Source organism: Leptopilina boulardi, unplaced genomic scaffold (genome assembly GCF_019393585.1).
Source record: "Leptopilina boulardi isolate dan_hultmark-lab unplaced genomic scaffold, ZJU_Lbou_2.1 LbouV2_179, whole genome shotgun sequence".
In the NCBI taxonomy this organism is placed as follows: Eukaryota; Metazoa; Arthropoda; class Insecta; order Hymenoptera; family Figitidae; genus Leptopilina; species Leptopilina boulardi.
Window position 1 is genome coordinate 1,747,422 of NW_026137728.1, and position 26,473 is coordinate 1,773,894.

The window sequence follows — 26,473 nt, forward strand, 5'->3', positions numbered from 1 at the left end:
AAAAATGATAAAAACAAAGTTGTTCAACTATTTATTCGTATTGTCATAAGTTGTCTATTGAAAATTAGCAATATCTACTTACGTGAAAAGGGCCAATCTTATTATGTATGCACAACGTACGTTGATAACAATTCGTCCCTATTGGCACGAGTTAATAAAAGGTCAATTAATCGCCCACTCTCAATTAGTCTATTGCAAACGCTAACGTAACTCAAACAGATTTCATTCACATTTATTGACCTGGTCGTTTGTCTTCTCGATCTTCGTGAAATGTAATTAATTACTCATATATATCGAAAAACTCTCTTCTCTCGCAGCTTATAATATGGAAATTTTATTGTCACTTATATATATATTTAAGAACATTTACATTTTTATCGAAAATCTTTATATCTTATTTCATAATTTTTAGAACGTATACGTTTTGTTTTCACTTCTTCAATGAGACGTACTTTAGAAATTTTTAAAAATTTTTATTGTCATAATAATAATTCTATTTACAATATTATAACTCGTTAAAGCTTTATGTAATAACAATGGTATTATTCGCTGGAAAATATAAGCGATGAAAAAATAAAATTTTTTTTTTTGAATTTTTATACACAAAAAAAAGAATTTCTATTTTTTTTTTTTGAAAACCAAAAACTTAATTTTTTACAAGTTTTATTTAGTATTTTTTTATGTTTATTGAAATGTTTTAATTTTTATTACATATTTTTGGACAATTTTTGATTGAATTTCTATTTAACAATTTTTGTTTAACTATACTACAAAAGAACTTTGATACGAAATTTAATTTTGATTTTTTATGAAGAATCGTTTGTTTTTTTTTCGTTTTCGAAGGACGACGTTTTTTATTTTCAATTATTTGTGTATAAATATATAAAGATAAATAAATTATATATAAAACAATGAAATACATATTCGGTAGTGTTAAGTAGTGAAGATACAGTTGATTATTAAAAATATGGCTTTTATTGTTAAATTAATAATTATAATAAATTTACATTAAAATGTACATATATACTTCATCATTCTTAGAAACGTGGATTTTGCAACGTTTCATATTTTATATTTTCCGAGCACAATGTGCCTTGCACTGCACAATTTTAGCCTTCAACTGTAATGACAAAAATATCCTTCTACGTACACCTTCGTGAAGCCGTCAAATTTTACTCTAAATCATAAATACAAAAAAAAAATCAATGGTTTATTTCAAAATAGATATCAAAAAAATATTGGAAAATTTTTTTTTTGGCTCTACAATGAAATATTCGGAAAATTCTAAAAAAAAAATTCAAATATAAAATACTTAAAGATAACATTTTACAATACAATATAAGAAGAAGAAATATTACTGTATTTGAATATTTGCTTTTGGAATTTCGTCATTATAACTTAATTTGATCACACGGAAAAATATATATTACTCGTGGCATATAAGAACAAAAAAAAAAAAAAAATAAAAAACTAATTGCTAATATTGCAACACTCTAATCAACAACTGTTAATGATTCTTGAAATTATCATCTGTTCAATTAATTTTAATATTAATTGTGATTATTAACTGCTAAATTAAAAATTTAGCTAATGTATAATATTTTTTTTTTTGATTTCAGTGCGATTTTCAGATCAACTAGGATCATAATCATATTTATAATAATAATAAAACTAAATAACTTTTTTCCATATTAATTTCAAATTAGTCTTTCGAAAGATTTATCTGAAAAAACATCATCGACAATTTCAGACGGATGAAATGTTTTTTTTTTTTTTTTTTAACATGGTCCCAAAGTTCGTAACGCAGTTTCAAGATCTCAACAATATTCCTCTCCTTTTTTTTTTAGCTACATACACACTTTTTTTTAAATATATATATATATACTTCATTTTAAATATACATATAGTAATTCTTTTATAAAATACACTCACACTTTTCTAATATGAAAAAGAAGCACTGAAAATATAAAAAAAGAATATTGTCAGCGAAATTATTTTCTCTGGTGTAAAAAAACACAAAATTTTAAAAAATACGATTTTTTGAAAATTTATTTTTCCACATTAATTTAGAATTATTGTTTCTTAATTTTTTTTTAGATACTATTTCAGTTTTAAAAATTTTTGATAATTTTTCAGCGCAAGTTTCTCAAATTATTAATTTATTATTAAAGAACAAGTTTTGGAAAAAAAGAATCATTTTTCTTTTTTTTTTTTTACTCTCATACAATAAAAGAAGACTGCGTTTTGAAAAGAAAAGAAAAAAAAAACTCGAGTCAAATATCTAAAAAAAAAAGTCTCTCTTGATATTATAGAGTAAATCTTTTTTTTTTTTTTAAAAAAACGAGTAATGATTTTTCTTTCTTTCCTTTTCATGAGGGTCTGGGTATCATCCCTATAAAGAGCTTCGCCCTCTAAAAAAAAAAAAAACTTTTTTATTTTTTTTTATTTCTTCTTTCTGGCGAATTCCTTCGCGTTAAATAACAATTTCCCCATTAATTGTTACTCGAGGGTTGCTGCAAATGAAACATTACCACCGGAAGCGGCAGCTGCAGCCGCCAAAAAAAGTGTTGGTGGCAACGGTGGCAAGGTCGACGTCGTTATCGTCTGCGTTGTTGGACAATCATTTGCAACGCCATAAACTTTTGCATGATTTACCTCCAGGGCCACTGTCAAATCGGCCAAACCAGCATCGCACAAAACTGGATTGTCTGCGTGAAAAAAACAAGAAATAATCAAAAAAAAAAAAAACAAAAGCAAAAAAAAGATATTTTTAAAAACATTTTTCTCCTTAAAACAATTTACAAATTTTTATTATTTTCGAAAAATAATTAATAAATTTTTTTTCTAGAAAAAAATTGTATAAATGAATTTTTAGTAGAAAAAAAAGTAAGAATTTAAAAAGAAGGATCAACTTTAAACCGCAAAAATCAATTTTATCGCATTTTTATAAAGTTTAATTGAAAGAAAAAAAAATATTCAAATTATTTCTTTATACATGCAAAAAGTAAAATTTTCATGAAGCTGAAGTACGCAACGTTTATGATAAACGATTTTTAAAGAAATAATTTTTTTAAATGAAAAATAATTATAATATAATAAAAAATTAGTATAATTTTTCGCCTAAAAAATATTTCTTGTAATTTTTATTAATCAACAAATTTTATAAAAGTATTTTTTAGACAAAAAAATTATAGAATTTTTCATTTTAAAAAATTATTTCTTTAAAAATCGTTTATCATAAACGTTGCGTACTTCAGCTTTGTAAATTTTCCTCAATTATTCCATTAATATAATTAAATAAGCCGTAAAAAATAAAATTGATTTAATCACATTTTTATAAAGTTCATATAAAGTTTATTTTTTTTTAATAAAAAAATTAATTCAAATTATCTTTTATACGTATTACAAAAAGCAAATTTTCCTTCAATTATTTAATTAAATAATTATCTTTGAATATGCGTAAAATATTTGTTGGTAATTAAGGAAGGTGAAAAGATACAATCAAATAAATTATTATTATTATTATTATTATTATTATTATTAATATCTTTGAACATTTAATCCAATTGTTCAAAATATTTTCAATTATTTAATCAAATTGAAATTGTATTTAATTACCTATTCAATCAAATAATTAAAAATTATCTTCAAATATATAATTTAAATAATATTTAAAATATCTTTAATTATAATTTAATCAGATATTTAAAAATTATCTCCGAATAATAAATAAATAAAAAAATATTACATCTAATTAGAGAAAATATCTTCAATTTTCTTAACTAAATAATTTAATATTTGAAAAAAAAATTCAATTAGGTACTCTATCAAAAAATTGAAATTATCCCTCCAAATAATAAATAAAATAATTGAAAGTAAACTCCAAATAATGAATAAAAGAATTGAAATCATCTTCAAATATTTCATCTAAATTATTTGAAAATAGCTTCAATTAAATAATTGAAAATATCTTCAATATTAATAATAATTAATAATTATTAATTAATTATTAATTTTATTATTAATAATAATAATAATAATAATAATAATCGAAATAATAATTACAATAACTCGTTCGAATAATTGAAAATTATCTCCAAATAAACAAAAAAAAAAATTGAAATTTTCTATTATTCTACAATGAAATAATTGAAAATATTTTTAAAAATTAATTTAATCAAATAATTGATAGTATTTTGAATTTTGCTTTTCATTTGAAATATAAAAATACAAAAATTTTCTTTAAAAAATTTTTAAAAAAACGAAATATACGAAAAATTAGCATCGTTCAATCAAATAATTTCGAAATTATCTTCAATAGTAAATCAAATAATTTACAGTATTTAAAATTTTGCTTTAAATTTGAAATATAAATATACAAAAATTTTCTCTTTAAAAAATGTTTTCAAAAAACTCGAAATTTAAAAAAAAATTGAAAAATCAAAGAAAAATTTGCTAATTAGACGAAAAAAAGGTGAAAAAAATTAAAAAAAAAAAAAAACGAAGGCATAATTTTGTTGACAAATAAGCATAATAAATGAGACGACACCACGCGACATATACCCTAGACAAGACTAATAAAATGTTGGAAACGTTGGCGTCTTGATTGCGGGTTATCGCACGCCATGTAACAAATAATAATACGTTCTCTTTTCAACAAGCGCAGAATTTACTTGGGCGTTTTATCAACAAGTAATTTATTCGACCCGTCTAGCTCCCGACTCCGCTTTTCTATATAGTCTCTTCTTCTTCTTCTTCTTCTTCATCTTCTTTTTCATTATCATCATCATCATAATTTTCTTCTTCGTCTTTCTAACTTGTTTATTAATTTATTGCGCGGCGTGTAAGTAAAATGTGCGCGTATCGATGTATTTATACGGCTTGTTGAAAACGCGCGAGAAGAACCCAAACACAGATCATGTGAGTTACGAATGAACAGATTAATTTTAATTATTATTCAAAAAGTCACGACAATCAATAACTATATACTTGATCAATTTTTTTTTCTTTTTCTTTTTTTAGGGAGACAGAAAAAAAACAAATTACATAAAATCTTGATTAATTAAAAATAAAAAAGTAATAAGAATAATTTCCAAAAAGAAATATTATAAATTATTATTATTATTTTTTTTTATTGAGGTTTATTAACGAAACGTGATCGAGTTAATTGGAAAAAATATATTCAAACAATTTGAATGAAAAAATCCGTGCGGAAAAAGTTTATGAACCTAGTCATTCAATTATTATCACAAATAATAATCAATGGACATATAAATGCTCGTTTACTCCACGTGACCTAAAGTACGAAGTCAATTGACAGCGTCGATTAATAAATAGTAATCATCGAGTGTTCGTTGAAATAACTGAAAACTTTCTTTGCTAACAAAAAAAAAAAAAAAAAGAAAAAAAAACAATGTAAATGATGCGAAAGGTCATAGCTACTAGAAATAAATCTTGTGTAGACAATTTATAAATACTTTTAAATTTTACCGTTATTGAAGATAATAAATTAATGTATTTAATTAAACCATTGAAATTAAATTTTGAAAAAAATGTTTTAAATTAACAAAATAAATTAATTTAAAAAAAAAAATGTAAATAAAAAAAACTGAAATAGAAATAAAAAGAAAAAAAAATTGAAACAAGATTTTTTTTATGTAACTGTTAAAAAATGATTTTTTTTTCAATGACTCATATAGAATTTAATGAATTATTATTATGCACTTGAAAATTAAAAGAAAATTTTTTTAATTCTACGATTGTTAATAAAATATTGAAACCTTAAACATTCAAGGTTGTCATACGATAAATATAATAACTATTCCTTTTCCTCTTTGTAAAACAACAGATATTAAATTTTCTTTCAAGCTGTCGCATAATAAAAACATTAAATAAATCAACTGCTGACTTTTGTCAACGATTTAACTGGATCAATGATTTCAGTTGATCCGAGAAAACCTTGACTCATAAAACGGCATTTCATAAATTATAAACGCGAATAAAACGTTTGTTTATATCAATTATGATCCGTAAATTAATAATAATAATAATAATAATAATAATAATAAAAAATAAGAAGAATAATAACAAAATAATAATAATAAAATAACAAAAATAATAAAAAAAAAATTTTTTAAATAATATTTAGAAAAATAGTGTATTTGTATTAAGAAGCTTCCAAGCTTAGTAAGAGACTAAGAAAAATGTGAAAAAGTATAATTTTTTTTTAAAAAAAATTATCCCCAAAATTGAAAAAAGTATCAAAAAAGTGTCATCTTTAAAATGAAGTAAAATTAGTTTTCTAATTTAAAGTTTAAAAATTTTGCCTAAAAAAAATTAAAAGAAAAATTCTGAGGAATAAAATTAACATTATTTTTCTCCTGATTATTTAAAACAAAAACTATCTATTGTTAAATTTCGATAAACTTTTTATTTTTGACACAACGTTAGGAGCGTATGATTATTCCATTAAAATAATTTTTCAAATAAATTTTTATTTTACAAAATAGCATTTAATAGAGAATTTTTTTTTTTAACGAATGTTTACTCAACGGAATTTTCAAAGTACCGAATTTTTATTTTACAAAATTTCTCTTTATCCAATTGTTTCATGAGAAGAATTCTAATTTAATCTATTTTTAATTTATTACAATTCTCATTCAGTAGAATTTTAAGTAATTCGAATTTTTAAATTCTAGAACTTGGAATCGGAAGTTTATATAAAATATTTAAAGTATATTTTTAAAACAATAATTTTAATTAAAAATCTCCAAAAATTCAATTATTTCTAAAAATTTTAATCCAAAATTCAATTATTTTTAAAATTTGTATCTAAAATTCTTTGCTACTCTCTAAATCTGAATTCGTAGTTTTCTTCTAATGAAAGAGTGCGTATTCGCTTAACAAATTGAATTAGTAACAGTTTTGACTGATTTTTAGTAAAAAACTACTAATTCGTTTACCAATTGAATTAGTAACAGTTTTGACTGATTTTTAGTGAAAAACTACTAATTCGTTTACCAACTGAATTAGTAACAGTTTTGACTAATTTTTAGTAAAAAAAAACTAATTGCTAGTAGAAAACTAGTAAATTAATGGAGTAAATCGGCTTACTAATTTGAAATAGTAATGAATACGACTTACTCCATGAATTAGTAGTTTTCTGCTAGCAATTAGTAGTTTTTTACTACAAATTAGTCAAAACTGTACTAATTCAATTGGTAAACGAATACGCACTCTTTCATTAGTAGAAAACTACTAATTTAGATTGAGAGAGTAAATTAATAATTTCAATCCAATTATTCAAAAATTCAATTAAATAAAAAATTTTTTAATTAAAAATTCTCTAAAATTCAATTACTCTTTGAAACTTTGTTAATAATTTTCAGCAATTTTAATTTACAAAAATTTTAATTCAAAATCTCTTGAAAGTCAATTATTATTAAAAATTTTGATTCAAATTTTGTTGTTGAAATAATTATTTCTAATAACTTTAATCAAAATCTTGGCATTTCAATTATTTAAAACATTTTACAATTCAAAATACTCTAAATTCAATTCTTATCTGAATTTCGGCTAAATTAGAATTATTTAAAAAAAAAAAAAAACGGTTAAGTAAAGAGAAATTTTGTAAAATAAAAATTCTGTCAAAAAAAAATTTATCAAATTAAAAATTCTATTGAGTAAAAGGTCGTTTAAAAAGAAATTATATGAAATGCTATTTTGAAAAATGAAAATTCGTGTAAAAAATAATGATATATAAAGCAGTAGTTCACGCGACCAATAATAAATCTTGTCGAGCTTTTAGGAATAAAAAAATTCACTAAAATTTAAAATTCTTGAATACTGTCATTTTTAAAATTATGTTTTGAAAAAATAGCATTTAGTAGCTTTTGGACAAAATTAGTAGTAAAAAAGTAACTTTGTCGAAAAAAAGTATCAAAAAAAGTAAAAAAAAGTGTGTCACTTCGATTAAAAAATATAAATTATAATTTATAGTTCATATCAAAAAAATTCATATATTTGTAATACAATGAATAAAAAATAAAAAATTTTGCAAAGAAAAGAAAATTTTCATTTTTTACCTTGTAAATAAATACGAAGAACATCAGGTACTCCATGAACTGTACATCTTGTATTAGCGACAAGTTCCGGTATTAAAGAACGTATTTGATTTGCACTAACATCAGCCCAACATAAACCAGGGAATCCCTGGAAGTCACGATCCGATAGTGTGACTAGCCGATTATGTGATGCATTCAATTCTTCTAATAATGGAAGCCACGTCTGTATTTGAAAAAAAAAAGAAAATTTTCATTTTTAAAAGAAAAATTCACCACTATTTTTCGCAGATTAACGAAATTCACGATATTTATAATCAACGAAGAAAAAATATTATAAAAGAAAAAAAAATCAACCCTCAAAGTGTTTTCGACATATTAAAAATCAGGTATTTTACGTAATAAAAAAATAAAAAAATTAATTATCAATATTTACGTGGTACTAAAATTTCTTGCCTCTATTTATTTACTTAGTACTTTTACGTACTAATTTAAAAATTATGTACTTTTTTTTCAATTTATTTAGTTCGATGACTGAAATATTTTTAAAGGGGAAAAAAAATATTCTTCTACGCAAATTATTATAATTTTTTGTATAAAAAATATTTTTACAAAACTGTTTCTTGATCAAACCTAATTTTTAAAAGAAAAAAAATTTTCCCAAGGTAAGAAGCTATTTTATTATTTTTCTTGTAAAAAATATATTCTTTTTTTTTTTTATTTTTAATCATTGATTATAAAACATTGTGAATTTTCTCCAACGCTATTTTTCTGTCATTTAAAAATTATAATCGCATACAGTAAAAACTGAAAAAGAATCAAGTCACTGTTTTAAAAAAAAAAAAAATTTCTAATCTTTTAAATTCGATTCAATGTTCGCAACATTATAAATAACAAATAAATTCTATATTGTATCTATACATTCAGCGATAAAATAAATAAATAAATTTTTGATAAAAAAAAAATCAATAATTTATTATAAAATTTAAAATTCAAAGTAGTAGTAAATTGAAAATAATTCAGTTGAGAATTTCAGGCACACAATTTTGTGAAAAAAAAAAAAAAAAAATTGCAATAATTGTGATAAACGTTGAAAAATCGAAAAACAGTAATTATAAATATTAATTAGAATATTGATATTTATTATTGTTACCTCGGAAGTGTCTTCGAGGGTGATAAGTTCGTTGTGAGAAAGATCAAGGACTCGAAGACCTTCCAAGCCACGTAAGTCATGAGGTCCGATCGTTGGTCCGAGTGCATTGTGGCTGAGGTTCAGTCTCTGTAATTCCTTCATACCAACAAATAACGAGCCTTCGAGGCTTCGCAGCTCGTTATGCTGTAATCTCATATCCTGGATACTGGCGCCAGCCGTCTCGTCGCCTTCTTCTTCAACAAGATTCTGCAAAAGAATTGTAAGCCCTCTCCTTTTAATGTCAGGTAAACTATGTTGTTGTATATTTACTATATAGTGAATCATAACAACAACAACAACATCTCACCGCACTTACTTTGCGAATATAATAATAAAAGTGCGCAAAACTTATACTATATAATTCATGGACAAAAATTTCTCAACCTTTCTCTCTTCTCGGTGTAAAATGAAATCGCACCTCTTCAAATGTGCAAAACAAGTTAAAATGGTTTTCTTTGTTTTTGTTTTTTTTTTATTTTCACAAAATTATACACGGCGTGGGAACGAATTTTTTTTTTTTTTTGCTATTTCATCGAATCTTCAGTTAACAGAATTTTTACATCCGTGTAACAAAATTTGTTTCAGTATTGAGAGAAATAAATTTTTATTTGCGCTAAATAAAATTTTTATTTGATTCAAGTAAAAAAATTTTCTAGTTTAAATGAAAATTTTATTTTCGCGAAATAAAATTTTATTTGTGGCGAACAAATAATAAAATAACTCCACTAAATAGAAATTTGTCCTTTATACATTTCGAAAGGTTGAGAATTATATTTTCGTATTCTAAAAATGATGAATATTTTTATATTAAATAAAATTAGTAAATAATTAATTTCTCACTATAATTATTGTTATATTGCAATAATATTACTTATAATAATTTAATCTTTTTAAATAAACGCATATAAAGAAAAATTGAATATATATAAGAAAAAAAAAAAAAAAGAAGTAACGAACCTCTGATGGCTTCCCTCGTAGTAATCTGTCGATTTTATTGTTGGATAGATCAAGTAAACGGAGTTCTCGTAATCCGCGCAAAGAAGCGAACGAAAATTTACGTAATTCATTGTGCGTCAAATTTAAAGATCTCAAAGATCTCAATGGATAAAGGGCACTGTGTCCACCGCCATCTCCACTTTCATTGCCATCACCACCCAATGATTTCAATGAATTGTGACCCAACTCAAGATTCTCTAGATTTTCCACTTCGACAAAGTCCTCATCTGTCAGCTTTAGAAAAAAAAAAAAAATACATATATATAACACTTCTTTTTAAAAATGAAAAATAAGTACTACATAATATACAACGTGATTTCCAGATTTTTTTTATGTCCATACAACTATATATTTTAGAGAAAAAAAAAACAAAATTCCCCAAGATTACTGGATTCTTGAATGATAATTTTAAAATTCTTTTCTCGGACACAAAAATTCGTTTACATTTTCCTTCAAAAAAAAAAAAAGATAAAATATCCAAAGAAAATTATTTTTAAATAAAAAATATTCTAGTATTAAAATTTAGACAAAGAAGGAATTTCATTGATTTAAAATTCTTTTTACCTTTATTTTAAATAAAAGAAAATTCACAAATATTAAAGTTTAATAAAAAAAAAATTATTTTAATGCAACTTTCTATTCAGTAAATCCTTATTTAGCCAAACTATAATTTGTATATTTTATTTTTTCTATTTTTCATTTAGCAGAATTTTCAATTTACCAAAATTTTTATTCGGCAGAATTTATTACTTGAACCGAATTTTTATTTATTACAATTTCCATTTAACCCAATTTTCTTTCAAGTGAACAATAAAATCGTGTAATAGAAATTCAATTAAATGAAAATTCTGTTCCATGAATATTCGTCGTTATTTATTTATTTAAATATTTAAATAAACATATAAACCATAAATGGGTATAAAATTTCAATCCAATTAAAATTCCACCGTTTAGTTATAAATTGTCTTAAATAAAAATTCAGAGAAAAATTCCGTTAATTTATAAAAATTATTTAATTAAAATTCTGTTCAAATTAAAATTTCGTAACTAAAGTTCAATCATATGAAAATTTTTCCAAATAAAAATTTTACTCGATAAAAATAATAATGTACCGAATTAAGTTCTGAACGTTCAAATAAACGAAAAATTGATTTACTACTTTTTTAATTTTAAATTTTATTATAAAAAATATTGCTTTCTGTATCCAAAAATAAATTAATAATAATAAATTTTTTAATTTTTCATTATACTTTAGCAATTTTTAAAAATCAAATAAATAATTTTGTTTATTTAAACGTTTAGAACTTCAGGCAAATAAATAATATTAAATTAAGTGAAAATTATACAAATAGAAATTTTTCGTATTAAAGTAAAAATTTTGCATTTATTAACATTTTTTTCTGATAAATAATAATAAATAAATAAATATTCAGAGTGGCAACTAAAATTTGCAAACAAAATTCAAGGCTTTCAATTGTAGTATTAAAACAATAATCATTTTGTTTAATATCGTCTTAAAGTTATAAATTTTTTTCAAAAATATCTTGTATTTTTATATTTTAAAAATTTTATTGAAAAACCTAAGATTGGACTTACAGTATAAAAAAAAATCTTTTTTTGGGACATAAAAATAATTTATTAGAATTTTATTAGAAATAATAATTATTTTTTAGACTAATTTTCAGTTTTCGAATTAGCATTTCATGGAATTTCTTTTTTCTTTTTTTTTTACGAATTTTTACTTAACAAAATTCTTAGCTATCGAATTTTTGTTCAGCAGAATTTTTTATTTTCAAGTAATTTTCTTCACATGACTTTTTATTTCAAGAAAATCGTTATTGGTCAATTTTGAAAATTACGCCAAAATCTTTCTGTCGACTTTTTAATCGGACAAATGAAAATTCGGCGTTCTAAAATTTCTAACAATTAAAAATTCGTACAAATAAAAATTTTGTCATTTAAAAATTCGATTAAATAAAAAATTCGGTGGCTAAAAATTTTATTATTTAAAATTTAGTATAAAAAAAAATTCTATCTCAAATGCTAATTCGAAAAAGGAAAATTCGACTAAAAAATTCTTCAAAATGAAAATTTGAAATAATTATTTTTATGTGATAATCATGCACCCCAAACGAGCAAAAAAAAAAAAAAAACAAACAAATAAATTAGAGTGATAGGGAAAAAAATAAGATGCGTCGTAGATATTTGTTTTTATGACGAGAGTTGTTGAGAGCTTTAAAGTAATTAAGTTAACGGTTTAATGATCAATTCCGAAATCGTTGTATGCGGAGCTTAGACAGAGAGAGAGAGAGAGAAAAAAAAAGAAAGACAGATACATACATAATCGTCATAGTTGTTATAGGTATACATACTTGTATTTTAATCAGCAATAATAAAACTAGTCGTCAATTCAAGGAGTGACGATGCATGTCATAGTGGCGTATTAATCGGTCAATAAGTCAAAAGAGGAAGTCGTTTAATAAGTCACTAATCCAATATATAAGCATTTACCTCGCAAACGCGCGACGGAAACTCTCCATTCAGTAATTGCGTTATGCAGGGTAATTGCGCTAATGCTCGGCACGCTCTTCAACGCCCTCACGTTAAGTATATATATATATATACACATGCTCAAACGTTTTAACATATAAGCATTCAATTTCAAGGATTTAATCTTTAAACGCCACATATAATTATTTATATTTACTTTTGCCCCCTTTCCCTCAATTCCAAAATTAAATATTTTTCTACTATAATTAAATTTATAAAACTATTTATTAATAATTACTATTTTCATTATTCTGTCAAAAAAAATAATTATTAATTTATAATGAATAAATTACTTATAATAATAAATAATTATATATTTTATATTTTTATATAATTTATATTATATATTTTATATATTAGGTATATATTAATAATTAATTAATCATAAATATTAATTTATAATTAATAAATTTTGTGAATTTTAAAAAAAAATTTATTTATTTAAAATTGTAAATAATTTATTATTACTTTGCTTCTGTGTAATTAATTTCAAAAAAATTTTAAACTTATAATATTTTCTCAAATGTGATGTGAGAATGTAAAAAAAAAAAAAAATTCAAAACTACTCACCTCTTGAATATTATTGTATGATAATTCCAAGAGTTTCAAACGTCTTGCTTTACTAAGGTTTCCATCAAGACTCTTGATTCGATTATGTTGAAGAAAAAGTGTTTCGAGTCGATGTAGAAAACGAAATTCAGGTGGTAAATGAGTCAATTTATTGTCAGCGGCATAGAGCATTTTTAAATTATGTCCCGACGATGGCAATTCACCGTCCAAATATGTTAATTCATTTGAATTTATAAAAAGCAATTCAAGCTGATTAAGATCTCTGAAAAATTAAAATTAAAATCCATTTAATTAAATATAATTACAATAATAATAATTTTCAACACATTTTTTTAAAAATATTTAATGCGTGTCTTTATAGTAATTTCATTATGGGATTAAAAAAAAAAAAATCATGGAATTTTGAAGATCATTCAAAAATTTAAAATTATATTTTTTTTAAGATCCACTTTTGGCGTAGAAATTAGGAAAATATTTTTTTAATTTATCACTGAGTGTTTAAAAAAAAAAGAAAATTTTAATTTTTTTATTTTATTTAGGGCGCATAATTATCCCCCAAAAAGTAATTAGTTCGAATTTTCATTTTTAAAGAATTTTATTATAATTATTTTTTATACGAATTTTTATTTTTCAAATTAGTATTTAACAGAATTTCTTTTTCGGCAAATTTTTACTTAACATATAATTTTTAGTTACCGAATATTTTATTTCACTGATAATTTTTTTGACATTTTTTAAATGTCCCAATTTCCAAATCATTGAATCTTCATTTATTCGAATTTTTTTGTTTGTACGAATTGTTATTTGATAGAATTCCGAGGAATCCTAATTTTTTCTTTATTCTTAATTTTTAAAAAAACAGCCGGAATAAAAAATTGACAGAAATCTTTTGATTTTTTTGTTTGAAAATTTGCAAAATCGGAAAAATGAAAATTCGGCAATTTAAGAATTTTGCCAAATAACAATTCGTACAAATGAAGATTCGATGAATTGGAAATTCGCAGACATTTAAAAATTCGAATCACTTAACAGTTGAATGAGAATAATGCTAAATTAAAATTCAAAATTAGAAATCTTTAAAAAAAAAAATTGCAAATAAAAAAAAATAAAAATTTACTAAAATAATAATTTTCACAAATAAAAATTACCCTAAAAATTGTGTAAAGTGAAAATTTTGTTTAAAATGAAATTCTGTTAAATTTGAAAAATAAAAATTCGTCTAAGAAATAATTAGAAAATATAATTCTTGAAAATTCTAACTTTATGGGGTATATAATTATGTGCTCCGATTATTTTAGAATATTAATTTTTTGAAAACTCTTACCAGAGATTCTAAAACATCATTTTAAAAAAAGCGTGAAAAAATTTGTTTTCCTCAATTTAAAAAATATCATTATTTTAGAAAATTTTAATATTATTCAAGAAAATATAAAATTCAAGGAATTTCCAAGATTTTTAAGGTCCAAAAAAAAAAAAATTCAAGGACTTTTCAATTATTCCAATTTCCGCAGGACACCCTGAATTTTTTCTCAGTTATCTTTTCTCATTGAAATTACAATATTTATCAATTAAAAATTAATGTTTAAAAAAAAATTAAATTAAATAAGCTATTATAATAACTAATAAAAATAATGTAGTTTCACAAAATTGGGAAATAAATAAAATTGTTTCTTGAAATTTTTACAAATATATATATTATTTATTACCTTAATGTTCGATTCAACGTTTGTAGATGATTCCTTCCGACATGTAACTGTTTTATTAAAGGCGGCAATGAGCCAGGTACCATTTCCGATAAAGTGTTACCAGCCATAAGTAGAAATTGTAACACAGGATTGTACTGTAATTAAAAATCAGAAAAACATTTTCATTACAGCAAAGAATATCGTCATAAATTATTTATTATTAAAAAAAGTGTCTAAAATTTTTTTCATTTCATTTTAAAGAAAGAAAACAATTTTGTTTCTTTAAAAAAAAAAATGAATATTTTACAATTAGAGAATAAAAATTAATATTTTAAAGAAAAAAAAATATTTTTTTTTTTTCTTCCAAAAATTCATATTATGGAGAGTTTGTAATTTTGTAAATATAAAAGAAATTTTTATCTTGAAAAAAGAATTCATTGAAAAATATAATTTTTAACAAATTTTGTTTCGAAAAATCAAAAATTTAATGAATAATTGACAGTATTTTATGAAATTATTATTAATTCACTAGCAAAATTAAACGCGCGCAAGCGAACCAAATGGAGTATTTAATTGTTTGTTATAAAGAAATTAACGATTAATATTATCAATAATAATTTAATTTATTAGAATATTATTACATATTAAATGATAATAATAAAAATTATATGTTTACAGGCCTCGGATTATACGACTTTTTTCCGACTTTTTTCAAAAATACGACTTTTATCGACTTATTTTAATAAAATGCGGCATTTTTTTTTTACATTTGAAAAAAAATGTAAATAAAATACATTTTTTTAGTATAAAATGTAGATCTTCTTCAGATCTTCTTCAATTCATTTATTTAACAAATTTTGAACTAAAATGATTCTTCACTAAATTAATTATTTTTAATAATTTTAATGAAATACATCACAAATTCAATTATATTAAAATTATTTTTTCAATTAAAATTTTTATGAAATTTAACAATTGTTTATAATTTAAAAAAAATATCACAATAAAATTGAATTATTTTTTAAAAAATTTCAATTCAAAATAAACTAAAATTCAATTATTACCCGAAATTTTAATTCAAAATCAATTAAAAAGCCAATAATTATCCAAAATTTCAATTAAAATCCAATTATTTGCCAAAAATTTTCAATTCAAAATGAACAGAAATTCAATTATTTTCCAAATTTAAAATCAAATAAAATTTCATTGTTCTCAAAAATTTGAATTTAAAATTATAATTGAATTTTTAATAATTTGAATTTAAAAGCATCTAAAATTTAATTATTTCTACAATTTTCCATCGAAAATTTTTTTTTGAAATTTAATAATTTCAATTATAACTCAAAGGAAATTCAATTTTTTTTTAACTATTTTAATAATATTCTTTGAAATTTCAACTATCTGAAACCATTTTTCAATTAAAAATGATTTTCAAATTATTGTATTTTGTCCGTATTTTTTAATAAATTTTTAGTGAAATCATCTAAAATTTTAATTAAAAATCACTTAAAGTTTCAATTAATTTCAAAAATCTCAATTTCAAGTCTTTGAAAATTCAATTAAATTTAAAAAACGTTTTTCAAAAATTGTTCGATAAATTATTTTTAGTTCTGTAAAATTTAATAATTGTTTGAAAATTAACAATATCTTTTGAAATTTAATTATTTCTAAAAATTTCAACTTTAACCCTTCGAAAAGGATTATTATTAAAAAAAAATTTTTTTATTTAAAAATCTGTAAAATATTTTTGTTAAAATAAAAAACAAATCCACTTTTTTTGGAATATAAATCGACTAAAACGACTTTTTTGTGTCTTTAAGTTGATTCGAGGCATGTGTTTTTATAATTAATATTTAATAGGTATTCGTTGGCCCGTGGTACCTTAAAAATTAATTTTTAAAAATAAATTTCTTTCAAATTACTATCTTGTACGTAATTTCTTGGCACATCTTTTTTCTCATCATAAATTTTTTTTATTTGTATACAATTTTTGAATCAATATGCAACTTTAAAAAAAATTTCATTGGTAAACGTTGTGTACTTCAGCTTCATGAATTGAATTTTCGAATTTGGAATTTTAAAGAAACTTATTCCGAAATTTGGAAACACAATTATACAATTTTGGCAAAAATGAGAAAAAGAATTGTCAAAATTTGACACGTCATAAAATTACAATTCAAAAAAACACGTGAAATCGGAAAAGGCCAACTTCAAGTTAGGACAGAAGGACAGACCAAGCATTTTATATTCTTTTTGCAAATGTAATTTACTCTGTTTAATAATTTAAAATATAATATATATAGAGAATTTTAAAAGAAATTTTGAATTAAATATATGTTATGAAATCTAAAACATACACTGAAAATACCTTAAAGTCGTCCGCTTCAATGCGACTGATTCTATTTCTGCTAAGGTCGAGAGTTCTCAAAAGCGGAAGGTGAGATAAAATTTTCCTTGGTACTGATGGCACTTCATTATCCGCGAGGCTCATGTACTGCGTCCGACTCAAACCAGCAAAAACATCACCATTTACATTCCTAAAATCATAAAAAAAAAGGAAAATAACATTAACCACTTTATATTAACAGAATATTATAAATATTATTATAACTTCAAAGTTTAAAAACACAAGGGACTCTAAATTAGATAAATCATTCAAGAGAAAATTTTCAACTAAAAGAAAATTAATTATTAAAAATTTTCTTTAAATTTATTTTTACAATTTATAGTATCGAAAAAATTGTACAAAAATCTACTGTTAAGAATAAAAAAAAAAAAATTGCTATTAATTTTGTATTATTATTAAAAAAAATAGAATTATAAAATATTTTTTAAATACTTTAAATTGTTTCATTTAAAAATTTTTCTATCAACATGACGTTATTACAAGTGTATTTTCTCTTCTTGGGTGTTATATACAAGATTAATTAAAGCACTAATAAAGTGTTACAGAAATTTATTTATTCTCTCTTATCATATGACTTTCAATTATATTATCTAAATAATTTGTAATTTAATTTATCAATTATTACTGAATAATTGCATTAGTGAAAAATTATATTAAACGCAAGCTGGCGAATGTCAATATTTCTGAATAAATATATATGTCATGTAAACAATATTATTATAATAAATAATAACTCAATTTATTATCAAAATTTTCATTTAGCTAAACTTTTATACATCAGATTTTTTAGTTCATTGAATTTTTATATAATTTTTTATATTATTAAATTTCTATAAAAATTTAATAAGGAAAATTTTAATTTAACACAATTTATTCATTTAATCGAATTTCTAATTTTATACGAATGTTTACAATTTAAAAATAAAATGACAAATTCGCTAATTTGATGATTCTACCAAATTTTAATTCGAAAAAAATAAAAATTCAATGAACTAGAGAATCTGTTATTAAAAAAAAAAAGTTCAACTAAATAGAAATTTTTTAAATGAGAAAATTTTGTCAAAATATAAATTAAAATAAAATAAAAAATAAAATTTCTTTAAAATAAAAATATACGCATTGAAATTCTATTAAAATTTATAGCACAAAAAAATATTGTGCTTCCACAATTTATGGTAAAAAAAATATATCAGTAAATAACAGTTTTTATTTTTAAAAGAAATCAAAAAAAAATTTATTAAAATCAAATAAATTATTATTTGAAACATCAAAGAAAAATTCAAAAAAATTATTTTCAAAATTCTGTAAAAATTAAAAATACGTTTTTATTTATTTGTATACCTATATAATACGATATATTTAAAAAATCGTGTATGTATTATTTTACAATAATAATTACATGATTAAAAGCCGGCAATGAATTTGTCGCGACACAATCTCTCTCGTGTATCGTTTGATGAGGATAATGTGTAAGTATATCAAGCGTGTTAGGTCTGACCAAACTCAACTAGTAACTACTTGGATCTGTAAAGTTCACTCACTCCAATATATAGGATAAACGAAACGAGCAAAAATGGGCACGTCAATTATTTATTTTTTTTCCATTTTCAAAATTTTATGATAGTCAAAAAAATAAATCCAATTTTCTAATAAATGTCTTCTTTTTTTTTTTTAATCAATATTTTCATTTTATTAAAAAATTTTGTATTTGTATATTTTGTAATTATTTTGTATTTACTGCTAATATTTATTTAATTAATTTTAAATTAGAGCCGAAATTTTATATAAACCAGTTTTTATTCAGTCAAATTCGCGTATGATAAAATTTATTACGTTCACAGAATTCTCAATTTTAACTAAATTTTCATTTCGAGTTTGACCAAACTTTATAAAAATTTCAATTTCAATACTGCCGAATTTGCGTTTGATTCAAATACAAAAATGATTCAATTTGAATTTTGTTTGATTCAATTTACATTCGCAGGTTTCGAAGCGTAGTAAGAGTCTAAGAAAAGTATGAAAAAGTATCATTTTTTTTAAAAGTATCTCCAAAATTGAAAAAAAGTATAAAAAAAATTTGAAATGAAGTTAAATTAGTTTTCTCAGTTTGACGTTAAAGTGTAAATATTTTCTTGTCTAGAAAAATTGAAAGGAAAATTCTGAGGAATAAAATTAACATCATTTTTCTCCTGATTATTTAAAAAAAAAAAAAACTATCTATTGTTAAATTTCGATTAACTTTTTGTTTTTGACAAAACGTTAGGAGCGTATGATTATTCCATTAAAATAATTTTTCAAAAAAATTGTTATTTTACAAAATAGCATTTAATAGAGAATTTTTTTTTTAAACGAATGTTTACTCAACAGAATTTTCAAAGTACCGATTTTTAATTTTACAAAATTTCTCTTTATCCAACTGTTTCATGAGCAGAATTCTAATTTAACCTATTTTTAATTTATTACAATTCTCATTCAGTAGAATTTTAAGTAATTCGAATTTTTAAATTCTAGAACTTGGAATCGGAAGCTTATATAAAATATTTAATATATTTTTAAAACAATAATTTTAATTAAAAATCTCCAAAAATTCAATTATTTCTAAAAATTTTAATCCAAAATTCAATTATTTTTAAAATTTTTATCTAAAATTCTTTGCTACTGGATGCTATTGGATTGAAATTATTAATTTACTCTTTAAATCTGAATTAGTAGTTTTCTACTAATGAAAGAGTGCGTATTCGTTTACCAATTGAATTAGTAACAGTTTTGACTAATTTTTAGTAAAAAAAACTACTAATTGCTAGTAGAAAACTACTAAATTAATGGAGTAAATCGGCTTACTAATTTGAAATAGTAAAAAATACGACTTACTCCATGAATTAGTAGTTTTCTACTAGCAATTAGTAGTTTTTTTTACTACAAATTAGTCAAAACTGTACTAATTCAATTGGTAAACGAATACGCACTCTTTCATTAGTAGAAAACTACTAATTCAGATTTAGAGAGTAAATTAATAATTTCAATCCAATTATTCAAAAATTCAATTAAACAAAAAATTTTTTAATTAAAAATTCTCTAAAATTCAATTACTCTTTGAAACTTTGTTAATAATTTTCAGCAATTTTAATTTACAAAAATTTTAATTCAAAATCTCTTGAAAGTCAATTATTATTAAAAATTTTTTATTCAAATTTTTTGTTAAAATAATTATTTCTAATAACTTTAATCAAAATCTTGGCATTTCAATTATTTAAAACATTTTTCAATTCAAAATACTTAAAATTCAAATATTATCTGAATTTCGGCTAAATTAGAATTATTAAAAAAAAAGAAAACGGTTGAGTAAAGAGAAATTTTGTAAAATAAAAATTCTGTCAAAAAAAATTTCTCAAATTAAAAATTCTATTGAGTAAAAGGTCGTTTAAAAAGAAATTATATGAAATGCTATTTTGAATAATGAAAATTCGTGTAAAAAATAATTATGTAAAGCAGTAGTTCACGCGACCAATAATAAATCTTGTAGAGCTTTTAGGAATCAAAAAATTCGCTAAAATTTAAAATTCTTGAATACTGTCATTTTTAAAATTATTTTTTTGAAAAAAATAGCATTTAGTGGCTTTTGGACAAAATTAGTAGTAAAAAAGTAACTTTGTCGAAAAAAAGGATCAAAGAAGTAAAAAAGTGTGTCACTTCGAAGCCTGCATTCAGCCGAATTTTCATTTCACTAAATTCAATAAATCCCAATTAATAATCAGACAAATTTACATTTAACCGAAATCGCGTTTGACTAAATTTTACAAAAAATTCCAATTTACATTAATTCAGCCGAATTATCATTTAACCGTTTAATCGAATTTGAATTTAAATTTAAATTTTAAAGAAAATATTAAAATAACAAATTTTTAAACAGTGCTTATTAATTTTTAATTAATTTAATATTAATATTTTTAATTAATCTGTAAAAACGTTAACAAAATTATTTTACTTATTTTTGACAAAATAATGAATTGTTTTTTGAGTATTACATTTTAACTTTACATATATATATATTTTCAAAAAAAAAAAAAAATTCCATCTATAAGAAATTTGAATTTTGTAAAAATAAAAACAGGGTGTCTAACAAAGATTGAGAAAAATATTCCCTGACTTTTCCCTGACATTTTTTGATTTTTCCCTGACTTTTTAATAACCTTATTTCTGCTTTTTTTTGGACAAAAATATGATTACTGACATATTTAACAATAAATTAATTTCTAATGGTAGTAACAAATGGTAATAAAAACCATTCAGGTTTTTTTTAGATTTAAAAATTGTTAAATTCACAAAAAATTTTAATTTTTGTAGAAATTTACAGAAATTTCCCTGACTTTGAATGAAATTTTCTGAAATTCCCTGACATTTCCATGACCAACAAAATTCCCTGACTTTTCCCTGACTTCCCTGACCGTTAGACACCCTGTAAAAAAATAAATAATATAATTCTCTAGATTACATAGCTTATTAAAAAAAAAAAACAATATAATATAAATGTTTTATCATAGCAATAAAAAAAAATCTAAATTATACTATTCTTAAAAAACGAATTGAAATTAACCTTCTTCTGACCTTCCTTAACAAAAAAAAAAACAAGAAAAAAAAATCATAAACCAGATATTTTGTATTCGTCTATTTTTCATTTACAATATATATCATACATTCATGTAATCAAATATGATAAACTTTAGTCGTCAACAGTTTACTTAATTAAAATATATATAATACATATAAAAAATAAATTTTAATCATTTATGAATTAACAAAAAAAAAAAAAAAATAATATATATAATTTTGTATAAAGAAAGAAAACAATAGGTCAGAGACATTATCAGTTTTTACGAAATATTTAAATACCAGGCAGGCGCCTCGAGGACGCATGAGGGAGAGTAATTATTGTCATGTCGCGAGAGCCCTGATGATTTGGCAATAAACAGAGAGAAAGAGTCAGTTTATGTGTGTGAGAGAGAGAGAGAAAGAATCTTTTTTAGAGATGCTGGGAAAATCATATGATAAAAATTTATCTCATATCATTCGCACTCACGTTTCTGATTAGCACATGGTTTTCGAACTCTCGTTATCACTTAAATACAAGGCAGCGATTAACAATGTCGTGTCTATATAGTAACATATATATATATATATATATATATATTATATATCATTATCTGTAATTTAATTTGTATAACTCGCGCAAGTCAATATATCGTTTCATATTACAAAACATTTTGTTAATTGAAAAAAAAAAATTTCTCAATTTCATGAAAATTATTTTATATATGTATATATATATATTTATTAATTAATCTATTGTCCAGGTCAAGGACCTATTTACAATAATTTATTTTTATTATTATTATTTTATTTATAAGTTGAAATTTATAATATAATTTTATTGTTATATTATTATTACTATTATTATTATTTTATTCCTATTATTTTTATTATTATTATTATTTTTATTGTTGGCGAATTTTTATTAATTAAATTTTCATTTGGCAAAAATAATAAATTGCGTTTTGGTCAAATATACAGGGTGATTTTTATGTTCCGGACCCCTTAAAATATATTTTTTTTTAAATGAAAAAAAATTTTTTAGGAGGTCCGGAACATAAAAATCACCCTGCGTATATAAATTTGGTAACATTCGAATTTGGTTGAATTAAAAGTTCAATTAAATGAAAATTTAGGCAAATATAAATTTAGTGAAATGAAAATTTGACGAAATGTAAAATTGGATTTTGTGGAATTTGTATAAACACGAATTCGGTTAAATATAAATTGGATTTGGTAAAATTTGGGCGCAAATTTAAATAATTTTTGACTAAATAAACATATTTATTTGAAGAAAATAAAATTTTATATGAGAGAAATTATAAATATTTTATTTAAATCGCAAATAAAAATTTATTGTTTTTTAAACAAACAAATATATTTATTTGGCCTTGATACAATTATATATTTTATTTTAATATATAATTCATTTCCAATTCGTTTTTCAGAATAATATTTTAGATTTTGGAATTAACTATATGTATTTTCCATGTTAATAAACAAAAAAAAAATGAAGCTTAGATCGCAAAAAGAAAAAATTTTCAAAAATTATTATTATTATTATTTATTGTTTATCAAATTTTAATTTTTCTGCGGTATTTTATTTATTTATTTATTTCCATTTCAACGGGCCAAAAGCCCTTTCGTACAAAGTATACTTAACAAAAGATAATAATACTATAACTAATGTAACAAAAAATAACAAAAGATAACAAAAAATAAAAAATTATTTTATTACGCATGGCAATTTAAGATAAAGCATTAATTGCCATCTTTAGGCTTATAACAAACTTTCTCAAAGGTGTAATAAAAAAATCTAAATTTTTATCGAGTCTGTTGGCCTCTCTACAAATTCTATTCAATGGAGAGTTTTCTCCGCATAAACAGATCTGTGACTTTTATTATTTATTTTATTTATTCAAGGCGAATTTTATAAAATGTAACAAATTATTTTAATTAATAATAATTGACCAGGTAGAATTTTTATTTTGCTTTTTAAATATTTCGAAAAATTATGATCAAAAAGTTTCGAACGTTCAAATGAACAAATTTTTTTTTTTTTTGCAACTTCTTTAAATACAAATTTTATTACATTGTTTTAAATATCTGGGTCAGTCCACTGACTTTCGTCTAATAGTGGTTGCGACCAAATTTTCAAAAAATCTAGTTTTAATATATATGAAACTCGATGATTCCCTGAGTTCCCTTTAAAAATATTAAATATCAAAAGTAGGAGGTTCACAATGTGATTTTGTAACCTTAAATTTTTCAATTTTTTTAAAAACGCTATTATTAAAAAACTATTAAAAATTAGATGTTGGAACTCACCAAAAACATAAATCACTTTATTTTGCACAGAGGAACGAAAGAATTATTGCAAAAATTTATTATTTTTGGATGATATACGATTTTAAAAAAAATTTTATTTAAATATTCTCAAGATTTTTATTTACTTATAACTTTTTTGTCGGTGCTCCGAAAAAATTGAGGTTTTGCACAAAGATTTTTTATAATATTCTTTACCTTCTATTAAAATCTTACGAAGGTGTTTTGCTTCGTTTTGGAGATATTAATTTTTAAAAAAATTTATGTAAAAGGTTAATTAAAAGACTTGAAGTTAACTAACCAAATTCAAACTGCTCCATTTTTTATAAAAATATATTAAAATGTAGCGATTTGAAATTGGTCAGTTAACTTCAAGTCTTCTAATTAACCTTTTTAAATAAAAAATTTTGAAAATTAATATCTCCAAAACGAAGCAAAACACCTTCGTAAAATTTTAATAGAAGGTAAAGAATATTATAAAAAATCTTTGTGCAAAACCTCAATTTTTTCGGAGCACCGACAAAAAAGTTATAAGTAAATAAAAATCTTGAGAATATTTAAATAAAATTTTTTTAAAAATCGTATATCATCCAAAAATAATAAATTTTTGCAATAATTCTTTCGTTCCTCTGTGCAGAATAAAGTGATTTATGTTTTTGGTGAGTTGCAACATCTAATTTTCAATAGTTTTTTAATATAATAGCGTTTTTAAAAAAATTGAAAAATTTAAGGTTACAAAATCACATTGTTAAACAATTATGAAATTAAATAAATTCTTTATAGATATTTAATACAATGTAATAAAATTTGTACTTAAAGAAGTTGCAAAAAAAAAAAAATTTAGTTCATTTGAACGTTCCAAACTTTAGGCTAATTAATAATTGTTTTATTTACTGTTTTATTTTACATTGCCATCATTAATAATTTATAGATTGAAAAAAAATATTTCGTTCATTTGAATTTTCCAAACTTTTGGCTCATAAAAAAATTATTTGTAATCAAAAATTATATTCTTTATTTTTAAGATTTTAATTTATTAATATTAACGAAAATATTTTCATCCCAAAAAAAGGACCATTTCTCGTAAATAAAAAAAAAAAAAAGAAAAAGAGACAGAAACAGGAAATAAAATTTCAATAATCTCCAAAGCGAAATTGATTTAATGACGTCTTTATAGATTATAATATATACGTATGAGAGAAATTAAAATGACGTTAATGAAAAGAGAGAGAGAAGAGTATATAGAGTACTCACACAAGATGATCGTGATTAAGGTCAAGTCTAACGATGGACATCCTCAGCTCCTTGAAATCATGTTTTGATATGTCGCGTAATTGTGAATGTGACACCCTTAATGTTATTTGTTGTTCGGGGGTGAATTTACCGCTAAGTGCCTCGGCAACTTGATCAAATGATTCCATTTTCTCACAAACCACTTCAATTCTCTCCAAATGAATATGTGTATTTCCATTATTATTATTATTATTATTATTGTTCTCATTACCATTTAAACTAGGATTGATAATTGGTGCCTCTTGACGGCATGTACAAGGGCTAATTTCACGTCTCACAGCACAATGAAGACTCGAGCTTGCTGCCAATCCCAATAAAGTATACAGCAATCCAGACATTTTTTTATCTCCAAAATAATACTTATTTTTCTAAAATTAAATAACTCTCTAATCAACATCTAATAGCCAAATATCCATGAGCAAAAAATTTTTTATCTTTTTGATCATGCGAGGAAAAAAAAATATTTCCCTTTCTTGTTTCAATTCTCCAAAAAAAACCCTCTCAAATCCAAGAAGTTTGAAAACAATTTCTTGTCAATCAAGTAAAAAAAAAAGGACCGTTCCTATTGGTCCCACATTGACACACCACTTATATTATATTCACATAAATCAAACATTTCTTTATACACTCACGATTTGTAAAAACAATTTTTTTTTTAAATTTGATCCCTTTTTTAATTTATCACTAAAAAATAAAGCAACAAGTTACACTTGTTTCTTTTTTGATTTCACAGAAACACTATGACACTTTATCCACTGTTATTGAACTCATTAGAACTTCTTTTTTTTGTCATTATAATTGAAAATTA

At 22.2% G+C, this 26,473-nt stretch overlaps 1 protein-coding gene across 1 annotated transcript; it reads right to left on the reverse strand.

Annotated features, from left to right (window-relative positions):
• Positions 1-956: 956 nt before the first annotated feature.
• On the reverse strand, positions 957-26,016 carry LOC127277806 (insulin-like growth factor-binding protein complex acid labile subunit). The gene is made up of 8 exons (XM_051299193.1): positions 25,627-26,016; positions 17,422-17,590; positions 15,075-15,208; positions 13,369-13,630; positions 10,210-10,482; positions 9,214-9,459; positions 8,085-8,286; positions 957-2,708 (listed from the first exon to the last, which is right to left on the reverse strand). Exons 1-8 carry the CDS (start codon positions 26,001-26,003, stop codon positions 2,500-2,502), a joined length of 1,872 nt encoding a protein of 623 aa, XP_051155150.1. The 5' UTR covers positions 26,004-26,016; the 3' UTR covers positions 957-2,499.
• Positions 26,017-26,473: the final 457 nt, after the last annotated feature.